This window comes from Myotis myotis, unplaced genomic scaffold (genome assembly GCF_014108235.1).
Source record: "Myotis myotis isolate mMyoMyo1 unplaced genomic scaffold, mMyoMyo1.p scaffold_m19_p_10, whole genome shotgun sequence".
Classification (NCBI taxonomy): Eukaryota; Metazoa; Chordata; class Mammalia; order Chiroptera; family Vespertilionidae; genus Myotis; species Myotis myotis.
The window spans coordinates 37,966,762-37,984,029 of NW_023416314.1; the positions used below are offsets into that span (position 1 = coordinate 37,966,762).

At 53.9% G+C, this 17,268-nt stretch overlaps 1 protein-coding gene across 4 annotated transcripts in view; it reads right to left on the reverse strand.

Annotated features, from left to right (window-relative positions):
- Window positions 1-3,489: 3,489 nt before the first annotated feature.
- The window catches only part of DGAT2 (diacylglycerol O-acyltransferase 2), a 33,570-nt gene continuing 19,791 nt past the window's right edge, over window positions 3,490-17,268 (reverse strand). For all 4 annotated transcript variants that reach the window (XM_036324930.1, XM_036324933.1, XM_036324931.1 and 1 more), the window contains 6 exons: window positions 15,953-16,060; window positions 15,481-15,551; window positions 9,163-9,367; window positions 8,391-8,565; window positions 6,895-7,097; window positions 3,490-4,699 (listed from right to left, as the gene is read on the reverse strand). In XM_036324930.1, the coding sequence (XP_036180823.1) occupies window positions 4,545-4,699; window positions 6,895-7,097; window positions 8,391-8,565; window positions 9,163-9,367; window positions 15,481-15,551; window positions 15,953-16,060 (917 nt within the window). In that variant the 3' untranslated portion in view covers window positions 3,490-4,544. The remainder of the gene's footprint in view (window positions 4,700-6,894; window positions 7,098-8,390; window positions 8,566-9,162; window positions 9,368-15,480; window positions 15,552-15,952; window positions 16,061-17,268) is intronic.

Genomic DNA, 17,268 nt, shown 5'->3' on the forward strand with positions numbered 1-17,268 from the left:
CAGGGAAGGTTCTCCAGTGGAGTTAAAGCCGAGCTGGGATTTGAAGAATGAGAAGGGCATTCCAGGTGGAGGGAACTGCATGTGCAAAGGCAGGGAGGCAGGAAAGAGCCCGCCTGGTCTGGGAACTGTGGGATGGCATGGAGCCCAGGTCCAGGAAATCTGCTGGGTGAGGTTGGGGACTCAGAACCCAGCACCTGGACCCTCTGCCTCCTTGACCTTTGCTCCCTGCTGTCTGGCCAGGAAGAGTGCCCCTCCCCCAAAACCCCACTTACCTGCACAAAAGAAGGCTTTGAAGCTGGAGAGAGGGAGTGAGGAAGAAGGGGCCAGCTGGTGTGTAATTTTGGATTGCTTTTCAGAAATCTTCTCTTCCTCCTCTTCCGATACCATGGCAACCAGGTGGCAGCTTGCGGGAGCCCCCTGTGAGCTGGGCTGAGTTGAGGGGGAGGGGGATTGAGGCTAGGGACCTCTGCTCCCCCTCTCTGAGCCTCAGTTTTGGCATCTAGAACATGGGCATGACAACCCAGTTGCTGGCTCCTGTCAACCCAGGTGCTCCAGGAAGTGGAGCCCTAGGCTGGACTCCTTAGGGGGAAGGCCTGGGAGGTAAGGGCGGGGCTGGGGAGTACCCTGCATCTTCCTGCAGCTGGGGGCTCGGCAAGGGGAGGAGTCCCTGAGCCACGTAGCCTGCACTGCCCACCAAGCAGCCTGCCCTGGTGTGCTTACTGCACTGTTACTGCCGAGGAGCCCTTGGGGGAGCGGGAGACAGGGCTGAGGCACGGCCACAGGGCTGAATCTCCCTGTGAGCCCCAGCAAGGAGAGGTCTAGGGGTTCTCCCCTGCCGGAGCACAGAGCTCTGCTGTCCCCAGAACCCGGTCAAAGCCCCAGGAGGAGGGGCAAGGAGGGGTGTATTTCCAGACACTACTGCTCCGATGACTACAGACTGGCCTAAACAAACAGGAGCATGTGCTCTCCCCGTTCTGGGGCCAGAATCTGAAACCAGGGTGTCTGGGCTGTGCTCCCTCCAAGGGCTCCAGGGGAGGGTCCTTCCTGCCTCTTCAGCCCCTGTCCAGCTTTGAGGTCCTGTGAGTCTGTGATTTTACAATCTCTAGCTTCTAGCCCAGGGGTTGAGCTGGATACGTGTCAAAATGTGAAAAGAAAACTTAGGAAGCTGCAAGGAATTTGCCTCGGAACCATCTTCAGTGCCCCCTAGTGGCCACATCTGGGGAGCACAAGCAGAATCATGGAATTGACCTTCAGGCTGAAACTGCTGCCCCACCTTCAAGGTTCAAAGGCAGAAGGTCTTCTGGAAAAGAGTGTTCCAGTTCCTTCTCCCAAGGTAACAACTCCCAACCCAAGGCGGTGCTCACAGCATTTCCCCAGGTCTCTCCACCCACAATTTAAAGTGGAGCTGGCCTCTGCTCTGCACAGGCAGCTGCTACCAGAGGTCCTCAAACTTTTTAAACAGGGGCCAGTTCACTGTCCCTCAGACATTCCACACGTGCGCACTGCAGGCTCGGGACGAGTAGGCTGCTAAGCAGGACAGGCAGCGGCGGCAAAAACACCCGGCTGGCCGGATAAATGTTTTCGGCGGGCCGCATGTGGCCCGCGGGCTGTAGTTTGAGGACCCCTGTTAGACATACAGTAAGTGCATTGTGCTAGGCGAGGTGACCCCTCTGACATTTGGGGCCTGGTTATGCTCTTCCTTAGGCCGAGATGGTGGAGTGCCCTTGTGCACAGGTGTTCAACCTTCAAAAATTAATACTGAGCCCTAGCTGGTTTGGCTCAGTGGATAGAGCGTTGGCCTGCGGACTGAGGGGTCCCAGGTTCAATTCCGGTCAAGGGCATGTACCTTGGTTGCGGGCACATCCCCTGTGGGGTGTGCAGGAGGCAGCTGATCGATGTTTCTCTCTCATCAATGTTTCTAACTCTCTATCCCTCTCCCTTCTTCTCTGTAAAAAATCAATAAAATGTATTTTTAAAAAATTAATACTGAAAATAATGGCCTACGTTTGTGGGGTGACCTAGGTTAAAATCAGGCCCGCAGAAGCTCTGGAGCCAGAGGCTGAGGGTCACGGCTAGCCTGGCTGGGGCTGGGATGGGGCAGAGACTCATCACAATACAGGCCTTTCCTCTGTCCTAAAGGAAGTGTCTGTCCTCTGACCTTGGCTCTGTGGCCCGGGGCCTGCCTGGTGCTACAGAATTCAGTCTCTGTGGGCCTTTCCAAGGCACCTCCTTTCTCTAACCTGCTCTCCTGCCCACCTAGAGACTCTGGAGAAGCCAGCTCCCCATCTTCCCAAGCGAAGCCCCATTGCAGATCTCTGGACACCTCTCTACCGCCACCTTTCCATCATTCAAGTCAGCAATGCTGACTCCTCTGTCGGCATTTACTGCTCTGCCCTTCAGCTCCTTGGCAAATTTCCAGTCACCTTTTGCATCCCGGCTCAGGTATCAGGGTTCCAGTTCAATGAGGCCCCCCAGGCTGGGGTAGGGGCATCTGGTCACAGGTCTGACCACTCTGCCTATCCTCAGCTATTTCCAATGTTCGCTTCTGCTCCCAAGGAGCCCACTCACAGCTTCTGAAACAGGAGCAGTCCCTGGGGTGGATGAATGGCGAGGCCAGGCACCTAGGCAGTCAGGAAGTTGGAATGAGGTCCTTTAGTCTCAGCTGGGAAGGGTTTCCCAGGTGCTTAGCACTCACTGAACTGAATGGAATCAGAAGAGAGATGGCATCTTATAAGACCCGGATGTGGCATGAACTCACTAGAGTGACAGCAGCCAGAGGTCTTCCCCTTCATGGTATAACTTAGGCCAGGGGCAAGGAACAGCGTGTGAGCAATCCCTGAGGACCTTTCCAGCTCAGCCTTGCCAGGACCTTGCAGCTGGACAGCAGCCCTTTAGCAGGTGTGGTAGGAGGCTGTGAGGGGGCTCCAAGGCCCCCGACATCCTGGTATTCACTCCGTCTGTAATCTTCGTGAGTGTGACCTGGGCCTCAAGATTTGTATCTAATGAAGAGAATATGGCAAAAGTGACAGGCGATCACTTCCGAGATTAGCTTATAAAAGACTGTGACTTCTGCCTGTACTCTCCTCTGGCTGACGGAGGCAGCTCCCATGCTCTGAGATATTCTATGGTAAGGCCCATATGGCAAGGAACTGAGAGTGGCCTAAGAGCCAGTGAGGAAGTGAATTCTGCCAACCACCACGTGAATCATCTTCAAAGTGGACGCTCCCGGCTGACACCCTGGGTGCAGCCTTGCGAGAGGCCCTGATGCAGAGGCCTGCTAAGCCAGACCTCGACGACAGGCCCGCAGAAGCTGTGGACAGTGTTGTCTGAAGCCACTAAGTGTTGGACTAATTTGTTATATGGCAACAGATAATTAATACACCACCCAGGGCCATGTGGGCCAAAGGAGCGCGGGGAAGGGGCCGTGGCAGGGAGCTACGGTCTCCCCAAGTGTCAGGGGCAAGATGCAGATGTTGCCCCAGCAAGAACTCAGAGGACGCTCAGTTTTATTTATCTGTTTAGGAATATACAAAAGTCTGACATGGTACAATGGTCTCATCAAGAGAAAACAGAACACACAGAAGAAAGGCGGGGTTTCCTCCCTGGCCCCCATCCTCCCAAAAAGGCACACACATCTGACGCGTGGGTTCGGGGGGCTCCTATCCGGAAACCAATCTGATGCTCAGAAGGCCAGGCTCCCCTGTGAACAGGAAGAGGGGCCCCTTCCTCACACCTCCCCTTGGGGGTGTGGGGTTAAGCAAAACGAGGCCACCGGAAAGTATGGGCTTCTGGCCAAGGCCTGGTCAGGGCTGGGTCCAGGTCACCAGCCCCCTGAGGAAAACCAGTCACTCCAAGCAGAACGTGGTAGCTGGATAATCCAAGAGACGGTATGCCTGGGCTAGCCCTGCTCGCGGCACAGGCTCATCACCACTCCCACCGTCTCTGCGGAGGCCAGTCCAGGCTCAGGGTGAAAGGCTGGGGATGTGGCAGAGAGGAGAATCGCTGGAACGGTCCAGATGCCCATCACTGCTCTCTTCAAAACGGGGACAACTGTGCCTTCGAGGCTTCCCCTTGGCCAGAGGGACTAGTCCTGCTGTCCAGTCAAGGCAGTTGGGACTAGAGGTGTTTGTGTCGGGAGCGGCTTCTGCTCCTCATCCTCCAGGGGCAAAGAGCAAGTCATCTAACTGGCCCGGGTCGCGAACGGCGGTCCTTCTTCCCCAGCCAGCCAGGCCCGCGCGCTCTCTGTAACTTCAGGAATGGAAGAAGAGGGGCTGGTTGGGAAACTCTAAAGGCCCCGAGGTGTTCGCCACCACCTAGAACAGCACAAACTGGAAGGGAACAAGCCTGAAATGTTCAAGCGTTTCCCTTCCTAAAAAAGACCTAACATTTTCATGGTTTAACAAAATTATTATAATTTCTTTTAAATAACCCACAGACACCCATGACACTTCCAAATTTACAGAACAAAAAGCACTCGAGAACTTGGCGGGAAACGGCTTGCGGCAGAGCGGGGGGGTCCTCCCGGCACCTGGCTGAGGGCTGGCTCAGTTCACCTCCAGGACCTCGGTCTCCGGGAGGCCGAAGCTGGTCTTGTGCTTGTCGAAGAGCTTCACCAGGGCCTCCATGTACATGGCGTGGTACAGGTCGATGTCCTGCTGGGTCGGGTGCTCCAGCTTGGGAATGGTGATGGGCTCACCCACTGCAGGGAAGGGGCAGAGGCCTCTGGTTAGTCCGTGCCATTCGGCCCAGCCTCCCTGGGTGTTCACCCTGATGTTGATGGCAGTGACCCTGTGCTACGTGCCGACCACGTGCCAGGAGCTGTGCTGAATGTGCTCTGCCCTAGGTTGTCCTTTTGCAGGTGAGAGGACAAAGGCCCGGTGGCATGGGAAGGGACCTGCCCACGACCACAGAGCCACGAGGCAGGAAGGGGGAGGAAACCAGGCTGCACCCACTGCACTCAGCTGGGAGCTCCCATGAGAGCTGTGGGATCGGGGAACTGCTTTGCTGTGGCCCAGCCCTGGGCAAGTGACTTTGCGTCTCGGAGCCTCAGCTTCCTCACCTGTCACACAGGGGTCCTGCCTCAGGGGGCTTTGCTGAGGATTCTATGAATCATGACATGCTCTGAGAAGTGTGGTAAGTGTGGCAGAGGGAGAGGGCAACATTCACACTTCTGGGCATTGTTTTCTTTCCTAATCCTGTTTCATCTCCGTACCCAACTCATCACCAAGTTCTGTCAAAGACATTTCTGAAATTTCTCCCAAGTTCTCTTCCCTCTCCACTGCCATTCCCTTGATCCAAGTCTCCGGCTACCCAAAAGCCTCTGGCGTGGTCTTGTGGCTTCCAATTTTGCCCTTTCTAATCCGTTTTCTATCCAGAAGCCCCAAGGATCTCTTTAAAATGCAAATCCGAACCTTCCCTCCCCCAAACTATATACATATCCGAGGCTGAAGTCATGTTTATTGGGATAAAGGGGCATGTGATGACCACCAACAAGTATCTATTGGGAAGGAGGGTGCAGGGAGTGGTTCCTAACACCCCCCAGGAACTCATTCCTGGATGTAGAGGGTGCTGGGAGCAGTATGATCATCTCTTGGCATCTCCCCACCACCATAGGCCTGGGAGAGCCAAGCAGATGGAAGGTGAGGGTGGGGCAGCTGGTCAGAGCCTAGAACCCACACCCGCACTCCATGCTTTCAGAAGGCCTGGAGCTCCCCCCCGACCATAACCACAGCCTGCACAGCTTCCATCATGGGGATCTTTGGAGTTCAAAAGCCCCCAGACTGGGGTCCCCCTCTGGAGTCACCAGCTTCAGAGACCCGTCCATCAATACCATAACCTTGTCTTCCTCTACGTGGGTCACCTCTACTGGTCCTCTGTGCTCTGTTTGAGAGGAGGAGGTTCACAGACAAATTCCGTAGCTCTCTGCCTTTCTCCTTAACACCTCCTCCATTCCCAAGCAAGTCGGCTAAACCACACTCACCGTAGTGGTCCCAGCTTTCCACTATTAAAGTGAAAACCAAATTCCTTCACGATGCCCACAGGACCCCATCCCTGGCCAGCCACCCCAAGCATGAAAACGTCTCTGCTGCCTCACAGAGAGCAGAGCTGGATGGAAGAGTCTAGGTCACGTGACCCGAAATGCAGGAAGTCAGTCTCCGTGTAAAGTACAAAACAGCATACCCGGCTCTGATCATTCAGAGTATCTATGTGAGCTTTGGCCCCTCAAGTCCATAGCCTGTAGCCCACATGCTCCTATGTGATCTCCAGCTTGTGAACCATTAACACACACACACAACCCCCTACAAGAGATAATTCTTTGGAATCCTCTACATGATCCCAAATAAACCCAGAACAACATAGGTGAAGGCCAAGGGCAGCCAGTTTTCTGCAACACTTTTCACAGGACTATGCTCTCCAGTCATGTTTTCTTTCTGTTCCTCAAAACTCTACACAGTCTTGCTTTGGGAACTTTACTTAGGCTATTGTTTCTGACAAAAACTCCCTCCTCCCACCTCCTTTGCTGGATAATTCCTATTCAGCTAACAGTCTAAGAGTCACCTCCTCCCTGGGGTCCACTATGACCCTGAGCATGTCGCATGTCCCACTCACAACCCCCTGTTGATCTTTGCTCTAATAGGATCTTCCCTGATAGACTGCTGGGCTCTGCAAACACAGAACTGCTGGGTCTTGTTTTGTCAGCACAGCTTGGCTCACAGTAATAAAACTCTACCCCGTCACCCCCACCTCCACCAATAATCCCCCTATGGCAGCACTCACATGTCCTCCTGGTTTAGAGCACGGACATCAGGGCCAGGTGGCCTGGATTTGAATCCCAACTCCACCACTAACTCACTGTGCCCCCCAAGTTCAGGGTCTTCAAGTAGGGAGGCTCACCGACAGTGGTGATGGGCTTGGAGTAGGGCACCAGCCCCCAGGTATCAGAGGAGAAGAGGCCTCGGCCATGGAAGATGCACGGGGCGAAGCCAATGTACTTCTGGAACTTCTTCTGGACCCATCGGCCCCAGGAACCCTCCTCAAAGATCACTTGCTTGTAGACCTCATTCTCTCCGAACGAGTAGGTGGGAACCAGGTCGGCTCTGGAAGGGAGAGGTCAAGCCTGTCACTCCCCAGTCACTGGCTTCAGTTCCTCCTGTCAGCCCTAGAGGCCCTGGACACTAGCCAAGCTCCCCTCCCCCAGGGCTGTGCCAGAACCCCCTGGGGGGTCCCCAACATGTGTCCCCTCACTACCAGGTTCAGATGGGCCTTCTGTCCCCCTGCTAGTGACTGGGGGAGCATGTTAGGACGTTGGGAGCACGGGGCAAAGGGAAGGTGGAGGGCCCTGCTCTAGCAGGCCTGGTCTCTCTCATCCTCCAGGCCTGCCTCTGCTAGAAAGCTCTCCCTGTCCCACACCCAACCAAGGCCTCTCTCAGTTCCGTGTCACAGCCCTCAACACACCGTGTTGTCGCTGTCTGTCCCTTCATACTTCCCCCTGCCCTGAACACATGGACTGGGTCTGAATGGTCGTGTGTCCAGGGCCTGGCACAGGCTGGGCCTGAAGAGTAGCCTCTTCTAGAGCCTGGGGTAAGGTCCTGAGAGGACAGAGAGGCGTGGTGGGTGGGGCCCAAATGGTTAGCGCCATCCCTAACTTGTGGTTGACTGCAGGCTACATCCTCTCCCACTCCAGGTCTACCATTGCTGGAGGTCTGTCACCTCAAAGCCCTCCTCCTGGGGTTGCCCAGAGCACAGAGATGGGAAGAAAACAGTGGACCTGGAGTCCAGGGAGCTTAGCTCTGCATTTTACAACGTGACCCCCCACTGGGCCACTTAGCCTCACTCCGTTTCCTCACGTGGGAAATAGGACGTCACCACCGGCAGGGTTGCTGTGGCACCCAGGGGGACTGAGAAGTGAATGTGCTCTGTCCAGTGACATGTGCTGAACAGGTGGCTACATAGAATGTGCCTCTGGTTTTCTAGAAAAGGTCACAGACACCCAAGCTGCCCAGCTCCTGTCCACCTGCCCTTAGCATCACCCCTCCGGGGAGCCTCACTGCTGTCTCCAACCACGCCACCCTCATTTCTGCTAGCAGCATGACACCGTTTTGGCCCCAGGGCATTGTCCTGTGTATGATCCTGGCCTCTCAGCCCACCTGCAAGGGCTCAGGGGACACAGGCCGCACCTCTGCCCTACTCAGACGCCAAGGCTATTCTTGGACAACTTGGCCTGAACCTCTGGGCTCCACCCTCCCCTCCCCCGCCACAGGACAGTGGATGCTCTTCTGTGCCCTCCTGGCGCCTGGGCCTCCAGGAGCCAAGGAGCTGCTGACAATGTGTGCGTTGTGTGTGTGTGTGCGCGTGCGTGCGTGTGTGTGTGTGTGCGAGGAGGCACTCACCCATGTCGCAGGGCCAGCTTCACAAAGCCCTTGCGGTTGCGCAGGGTGACCGCGTTCTTGCCGGGCATGGAGCTCAGGGACTCGGCTGCGCCCCCCACTACGATGATGATGGCATTGCCACTCCCGTTCTTTGAAAGCAAGTAGTCTATGGTGTCCCGGTTCACAGGGCAGATGCCTGGGAGGAGGGAAGACACACCGTCAGGGCTCCCCATGTCGCCCCCCACACAGTCATGTTTAAGCAGGCTTGGGCCCCAGACCTAACCCCGTCTCTTCGAAGTTGCATGGCCCTATGTAAGCTATTCTTTTTTCTGAGCCTTGGCTTACTGATCTGTAAAATGGGGATAACAATACAAGCTTGTTTAGGTAATTCATTCATTTGGCAAATACTGCCTGAGGTCTTAAGTCTGCCAGGCGGATGCCAGGTGCTGGGAAGCCCAGTGAATCAGGCTGCTGGGGGTCACGGTGGTCGGGGGAACAATGACAGTGCCATGGACAACAATCAGGTTGTGCAGAGGGCAGCACGGGGCTGGGGTGCCCAGAAAAGGGACCAGAGAAGGTTTCCTAGGGAAGATGCTATCCACGTTGAAGGTTGAAGACTTATACACAGCTCTCCTGCTCAGCCCTGACCTGCAGTGCCTGCAGCAGGCTGCATCGCTCAGCACGGGACCAGTGTGGTGTATTGGCTTCCTGGCCATCCTGTCCTCTGGCTCAGTGGAGAGGCTCAGGTCTTGACAGTGGGGCACAGTAAGGACGAGCAGCCAGGGGGTCTCACCTCCGGACATCAGGTACTCCCTCAGCACTGGCATCCGGAAGTTGCCAGCCAGCGTGGCCAGGTAGGGCCTTATGCCGGGGAACTTCTTGCTCACTTCCGTGGCCTCTGTGCTGAAGTTGCAGAAGGCACCCAGACCCATGATGCCGTGGGGGTGGTATCCGAAGATGTAGTTCCTGGTGGTCAGCAGGTTGTGAGTCTTCACCAGCTGCAGGGGAAAAAAGCTTGGGTGAGAGGAAACTGGCCAGGGGAGCGGGGTCCTGAGGCACACCCAGAAGGTCCAGGAGAGGCTGGCTTTGCCATACCCCTGGGACTCTGGGCCTCAAGGACTGGAGTGACTCTTCACACCTGACCTCAGACTCTCATCACTGGGCCACAGTGCCAGGTGCTCGTCAGCTGCCATTTGGACAGCAAGTCCCCGAGGCGGGGGGGGGGGGGGGGGGATTTCCCCTTTGACCCCCTTATTTCTCCAGCCAAATGCACCAGGTCCTCTTATTCGCACTCAGCCAGCCTCCTGTCTCCCTTCCCCCTGGGCCAGCCTCCTGACCACAGCAAAACGACTATTCTACAATCCAATGCAATCCCTGTACCTATCTAGTTCCCACTGGGGTCAAGTCCAAGTCCTAGTCTGGCCGGAGAAGAGAGAGTGCAGCCTGCCTGAATGGAAACTCCCTTCCAGGCAGCCAGGTTCTACTTGGGCTCTGATGCCAGAAGGACAAGGACAAGGACAGCTCTTGTGCCAGCCACAGTGTGTGTGTGGAGGGAGGGGGGAGTAAGGGAGGGGCAGCTGTGCAGTAGGGCAGCTGACCTGTGGTACTTTCAACAAACCTGTCCTGGGATGCTCTAAGGCAGTGATGGCGAACCTATGACACGTGTGTCAGAGGTGACACATGAACTCAATTTTTTGGTTGGTTTTTCTTTGTTAAATGGCCTTTAAATATATAAAATAAACATCAAAAATATAAGTCTTTGTTTTACTATGGTTGCAAATAGCAAAAAATGTCTATAGGTGACACGGCACCAGAGTTAAGTTAGGGTTTTTCCAAATGCTGACACACCGAACTCAAAAGGTTCACCATCCCTGCCCTAATGAATGATTGGCTTCCCCAGGGGCCACCTCCTGCCCTGGGGTTAGGATTAGAGGGTGGGGTGGCTGGTGCAAAGTTTCCCTAAACCCTGAGCAACAAGAGGCACCTACCCAGCATTACAACAAACATGATGGAGGGAAGGTGCAGAGAGGGGTGGAGAGTACTGGTATTTTGTTCAGAAAGCATTGCGTTTTTTCTGATTAGAAAAAAAATGAATATCACAGAGAATTTTCAAAATACAGAAACTTCAAAAAAAAGAAAGAAAAGAAAATCAAAAGCACCTGTTATACCTCCATCCAGCTAAATCACTCTGTATTGAGTCCTTTTTCTACTCAAACATACACATACTTTTTTAAAAAAACCACAAAGTTGAGGTCATATGGTTGGTATCATTTTTATATAATTTCCAACCAAGTATTAGCATGCCCTATCTATTTTTCCTTATCAAATTTCCTCAGTAACATATCTTCTCATGGCTGTATTATTCTATCATGCAGCTATGTTACATGTAATGGAACTATAATCAAACCCCTACTGATGGACCTTTAAAAAGCTTGCAAAACTTCCCTCAGAAATAATGCCTCCATATGGAACAGAGTGTGGAATCTCAAAGGGAAGGCGGGGGAGGGTGGGTGGGAGGGAGAGAATCAACCAAAGACCTTGAATGCATAACCCATGGACACAGACAATAGGGTGCTGAAGGCCTGGGGTGGCAGGGACGGGGGGGGGGGGGGGCTGGTGAGGGTTAATGGGGAGAAAAGGGGACATATGTAACACTTTCAATATAAAGAATTATTTAAAAAAGAAAAAAACAATGCTTCCATGAATACCTTATTTATATCTACATGTCTAATTATCATTTTTAAAAATGTGTTTTTATTCAGGGGTGGGCAAGAAGGGGTCAACCGGGAAAAAATGGGGACATATGTAATACTTTCAACAATAAAGATTTTTTTACAGCCCTAACCAGTTTGGCTCAGTGGATAGAGCGTCGGCCTGGGGACTCAAGGGTCCCAGGTTCGATTCCGGTCAAGGGCATGTACCTTGGTTGCCGGCACATCCCCAGTAGGGAGTGTGCAGGAGGCAGCTGATCAATGTCTCTCTCTCATCGATGTTTCTAACTCTCTATCCCTCTCCCTTCCTCTCTGTAAAAAATCAATAAAATATATTTTTTTAAAAAGATTTTTTACAAAATATATGTTTTTATTGATTTCAGAGAGAGGGAAGGAGAGGGTTAGAAACATCTAACCGGGAACTGAACCAGCAACCTCCTGGTGCATGGGCTGACACTCAACCACAGAGCCACACAGGCTGGGCTGATTATTTTCCTGAGACAAACTTTAATGAAACCAATCAGCTGTGCTTTTCCAGGGCCTGGGTTGTGGATGTGTCACCTGGTGGCTTCCAATCATTTTCCCCGTCTCCCAAGCCTCTGCCTGGTGGGGCATTTGGTGAAACGCGGTGCCTTGGAGCACTGTGCAGTACCCAGGAGCATGCAGGCATCTGGCACAGCTTTGATCTCTGTGTGCCACACTCTCCGCCCCTCAGGGCTGGACAGAGTGTCCATCCTGCAGAGAGGACACTGCTGATAAAGGCTCTGTTGACATCCCTGCTCTTGTGTCCCCTGACTGTTTCCTAGGACAAAGTCTCAGTCCCAGGGGGTGGCCAGGCTAGGCTACTGGCTCATGTGAGCCTGGGACACATTCCTGGCAGTCACTCCTCACACCCTGCCTGTCAGGGCAGGAAAGGCACTCAGATAGGCTTGTGTCACCCTGGTACCATATAGAGGGCACCTTAGCACCAGAGAAGAGCAGAGATTCGCCTGAGCTCACACGGCAGGGCGCGGTGGCAGAGAAACCCAGGACTGAGAACCTGGGTCCTGAAGCAGATGGCCTTGGTTCCTATACCAGCCCTGATACTGACTCGCTTTGTGAAGTTTGGGCAGTCCCTCCTCGCTGGGCCTCAGTAGGCCCATCTGTGAAATGAGACAGATGGACAAACAGAGATTTTCAGCTCAGAGTCTTTCATAGTCCCCTCTCCAGAAACGCTGCCTATACCCAGACACTGACCACTGCTCTCCCAGGCAGCCAGCAGTCCTGGTGGCTGCTTCGAACACATGAGCCCCACCTCTGCTAAGGGAGGGATGCTCTCTGGGCCAGCCGAGCTGCTCTGGTAGGAAGAGCAAAGAGCTCCACCAAGAAGGGAGAGAGGACGTATGGATATTAAGTACGGCTAAAAATTATTACACAACCATTGGCAAGAGGCTGAGGAAAGGGGCAAGACAGGAGGGTCACACACGAGTCCATAGAGCATCAGCCCTGATGTCAGGCCACCAAGGCCAAAACCTCACAGAGGAGCCGCCTGAGGCCTCAAAGGGCAGGAGCTTGGCTGAGGTCACCTGCAGGCAAGGGCAAAGCCAAGGTTGAGACTCCATGCCCTGGCCTGCCTAAGGCCCCATGTGACTTTGGTCCTCGTGCCCCAGGGCGTCTCAGGGCCAGCTCCAACTCATCTTGTGGTTCCAACTCCCAGCTGATTTCTTGGAAAGAAGGTGTGACAAGAACACTGGATTTTGTTTTGTCTCTTTAAGAAAGATCAGTGGGCAAGGACATCTGCCTGTCCCCGTTTTGACTAATAGTCATCAGGTCACCCTCTTCTGGGTTGAGGGGGTGATCGGCCTCAAGGAGGCTTCCCAAGGGGCAGGCCACCCTGAACACTGGGGCCTGGCCCCTTAGGTGAGGGCCCCAGTAGAGAGAACAGAGTCCATAGTTCCTCACAATTAACCATAATTTACCACTTTTTATCATAGGTACAGCTCCGTTTGCACATGAGACTAATGAGGCTCAGTGAGCTTGATAAAGTGTGCCTGTGGTCCCATGAGCCGAAAGTGACAAAGTCTAGCAGGACCCATTAGACAGTGAGCTCACCTGAGGGCAGGGGCCAGGGCTGACTCTTCAGTGTGCCCAAGCCCAGCACTGTGCCCAAGCCCAGCACTGTGGGGGGAGCAACAACTGATGCTCAGTGAATGGAGTGACAGATCAAGAACTCAACCCAGGTCTCCAATGGCCAAGCAGAGAGAGGGAGACCGGGAAGTGGGGCTCAATCCAATGGAGAAATCCGGGACTGAATCTCTCCCAGAGAAATAAGCAGTAGGAATTCAGTGGGAAAGAACCTAGAGCCTGGATTCTAGTACTAATGCTGGGTGGACTCGCTGTGCAACCTGGACCAGTCCTTGCCCCTCTTTGGGACTATTTCCCCACCTCCAAAATGATGCAACATTCTGCTATGATGCAACAGTCTCCTAGCAACAACAGCCTTGAATCCTCAGGAAAAGGGAGGAGTGAGAACCCTGACGCTGAAGTTTCTGGTAAAAGTGGGTTCAGGATGGGCAGGCAGAAGGAGCTGGCCCCAGGGCGCACCCCCCCCCCACAAACACACACACAATATTGGGTGCAGTGGAGGAATGTGGGGGTCAACCAGCCACCTCCCCAGGCAGCAGGCAGGGTGTCTCAGTCACTGACTCACGACAGCAAACACACACCACCCTGTGACATGCACACTTTCACACTCACACATGCTGCCACCACGCTTCCAACCCCATTGCTCTCTGCTGGGTTACCTCAGCAGCTAGGGTGTGCCGGGGCTGGGGTGCTGAGTGAGCCGGCCAGACAGGTCTTTCCCCTGCAGGAAAAACCTTCAGGATTCTGCCAGACTTACCCACAATCCACCAGTCACTCAAATGCACCAGGGCCCAGATGCCTCTGCCTTGCCAAGCTAGCTTGCAGCCCACAGGCAGGGGGACAGAGATGAGGCTGACAGCCAGACCATGCCACTATTTATTCTGCCAGGACCTGGGGGCTGGCCCCAGAGAAGAGAAGACGGGCGCTCAGAAGACCATGTGGAGGTCCCAGAGCACCTAATGGTGCAGCAAGGAAACCCAGAGACCAACTTGGTCTAAACTGGCTTCATAAGGGGAGACTGAACCCTGCAATGGACGGTGCCTCACGCAGGGTCAGTCTGGGCCTTCCTGCCTCTGTCCCCCAATACTGCAGGAGGCCTGAGTGTCTGCCCAGGTTTATTCCCCACGGCCCTGCTGCACAGGGAGGCAGTGTGCTGTGGTGGCAAGAGCCCAGACTTCGAGGCCAGATAGCAATTAGAGTCTTGGCTCCACCCCTCACTAGCCTCAGTCAGCTTTGCTACTCTGACCTTCAGTTTCCTTTTTTAAAAAAAGGATAAAGTTAGTACCCCTTATAGAGTGCCAGGCGGGTTAAAGTAGACTCCTCATGGTGGGGGAGGGGGGAGGTGCTGGCTCCTAGAAGTCTCCCAATAGATGGAGGTCCTCCCTCTCCACGCCACAGGCTTCTCCTCCAACGTGGGTGCCTACGCTCTCATTGCTGTCCCTGCCTCTTCAGTGCTGCTTGTCTTTGGGATGGAGTTCTAGGGGGAGCTTCTCCAGGAGCCTTCCCCAGGCACTTCAGCACCTAGGGTCTCACTCTCCTTTCACTGCACTTCTCACTTCCTGGGCCTTAATTCCCATGGCCATGACCTCCAGTGACCCACCTGTGATTGGCTGAGAGAAATGCTGTTTCCATAGGAGTTTCCCAAAGAAAGCACGCCCCTCACACCTATGGTTATCCTTGGTTCAGTGCTATCCTTGGTTCAGGCCAGATGAACTTGGACGACTTAAGTATTGCTCTTGATAAGTGCCCTCACATTTTAAGTTATGCCTTTAATATTCACAGAGAGGCAGACAAACAACGGCCATAATATCTGCTATTACACCTGCTCCTTATGTCACTCGGGATCTCAGGGTCTGAAACATCTTTTAGATCCAAGTACCAGAACAAGTCTTATTTACCCAAGGGACTAGTAAGCTTCTTCTTTTCCAAAAACAAGAGCCAACAACTATCACGTTTCCCCTTTTCCCTTGGTTGCCAGGAAGCTCGGAGCTAACGATGAAGTTCAACCACCGTAACTTTGTTGACCATTACGGCTGAAATACTAGGATTTTTCCCCCAAGTCTTGATTTTTCTATTTACTTGGTATGACATTATATGCCTCCTAAATTGCTCAAATCCTGCATAAATCGGGGAAGAGTATAGACAGACACTCATAGTGGGAGATGTCACATGGTTCACCGCAGCATGTGTGGACACTGTGGATGGGTAGGTTAAGGCTTGAATTCACATTTCCCACCCAATCCCACCCTCCCAAGACAATGCCCCAGAATCTTTACCTGGATGGGAAAGTAGTCTCGAAAGTAGCGCCACACAGCCCAATTTCGGACCCACTGTGACCTCCTGCCACCTTCCAGAGAACAAAATACAGTGTTGGGAAGGCATGGGAATCAGGGAGGGTGATGTTTGGGCAAGAAGACAAGACACAGCCAGTGCAAAACACAGTGGGTGACTATCCCCCGCCCCCTTGCAGCATCTTTTCCTCCTCCCCCCTTCCCACTGGGCCCTTGCCACGCTCATTCCCTCCTATTATGCACACCCTTGATTGAGTGTGAGCTCCTATGAGGACCAGGATGGCTCCTTTGAAGCGCTTTTAACCCCTCCCTCCACCCACTCCCTGGCCTAGCCCGGTGTGTTTTACACAGTAGATGTTAAGTAAAAAGAGGCAACACCCACAATGAGGAACCCCAGCTTGGGCAAGAGGGGGGCTCCTAGGGCGAGGGTGTGGGGCAAGGAGACCCAGGCCCTTACCTTTCTTGGGCGTGTTCCAGTCAAACACCAGCCAGGTGAAGTAGAGCACAGCGATGAGCCAGCAGTCGGTGCAGAACGTGTACATGAGGATGACGGTGCAGGCCACTCCTGGTGGGCAGGCAGATGGCCACAGGTTAGGCCCTGTCCTCCCTGGGTGGGCCTCCGTCTCCCCTGGGCAAAGGCTCACTGAGCGACTGAATGAACGTTTACCATGGTGCTAAGCTAGGCACAACCAAGGCCATGGGCATAACCTGGGGCGGAATCAAGGCCAAGGGCATCTCCGAGATCCTGGCGTTGAGGGACAGGTGGGCTCCATGTTGCCCCGGCAATAGCGTTGGAGATGAACTTCAGCTTCTTGTGAAGCTGTGCTTAGAGCTGTTCCTTTTGTCTTCTCCTTGCATGCTCTCCCCACGCCAGTGCCCAGCACAGTTACTATGGACAAGGGAGGGACCTACCAAGTGCCTCCACCCCCAGGACCTGGGCTGAGCCAGTGTGAGGCAGGGTGACACTGACACCATTTCAGAGATGAGAACACTGAGGTTCCGGAGCGGTGGTAGGAGGGTAACTTGCCCAAGGTCACCCAGCAAAACAGTGGCAGAGCCAGGATTCAAACCATAATCCGCACCAGGCTTTAGTTATTTACCAAAAATTAGAAGCCCCAGACTGCCACTAGAGCAGTGGTTCTCAACCTTCTGGCCCTTTAAAGACAGTTCCTCATGCTGTGACCCAACCATAAAATTATTTTCGTTGCTACTTCATAACTGTAATGTTGCTACTGTTATGAATCATAATGTAAATATCTGATATGCAGGATGGTCTTAGGCGACCCCTGTGAAAGGGTCGTTCGACCGCCACAGGGTCGCGACCCACAGGTTGAGAACCATTGCACTAGAGGGACATGAGAGCTGAGGATTCCTGCCCCAGGAGGAGGGCTGGCCACCTCCTACATGAGGAAGTGCCAGGTGGCTCCAGGCCAAAGCCCGGAGCCCATCAGCCCCACCTCTCAAACCCCCAGCAGGATACCAAGAAGCCTGCCTGGGGCCAGCTTTCCTGTGTTCACTTTGTTCTGGGCCTGCTGGCCATAAGGTTGAATGACCCGGCACTTGGCATGGAGAGAAGGAAAGGCCATGCCAAGCCTGGTTTACCTCCTGGCTCAACCCTAGATGCCCTCAGCAGGCTTCTCTCTGTCCAATTTCCCAGCCTCTGAAGCTCAGACTTCAGCTCTTCAAGACTGTTCCCCAACATGATACTATCCCCCCGTGTGGCTCTCACCTCTGAACTCTCTGCCCGAGGGGGCCATCACTTCTTTGCCCCCT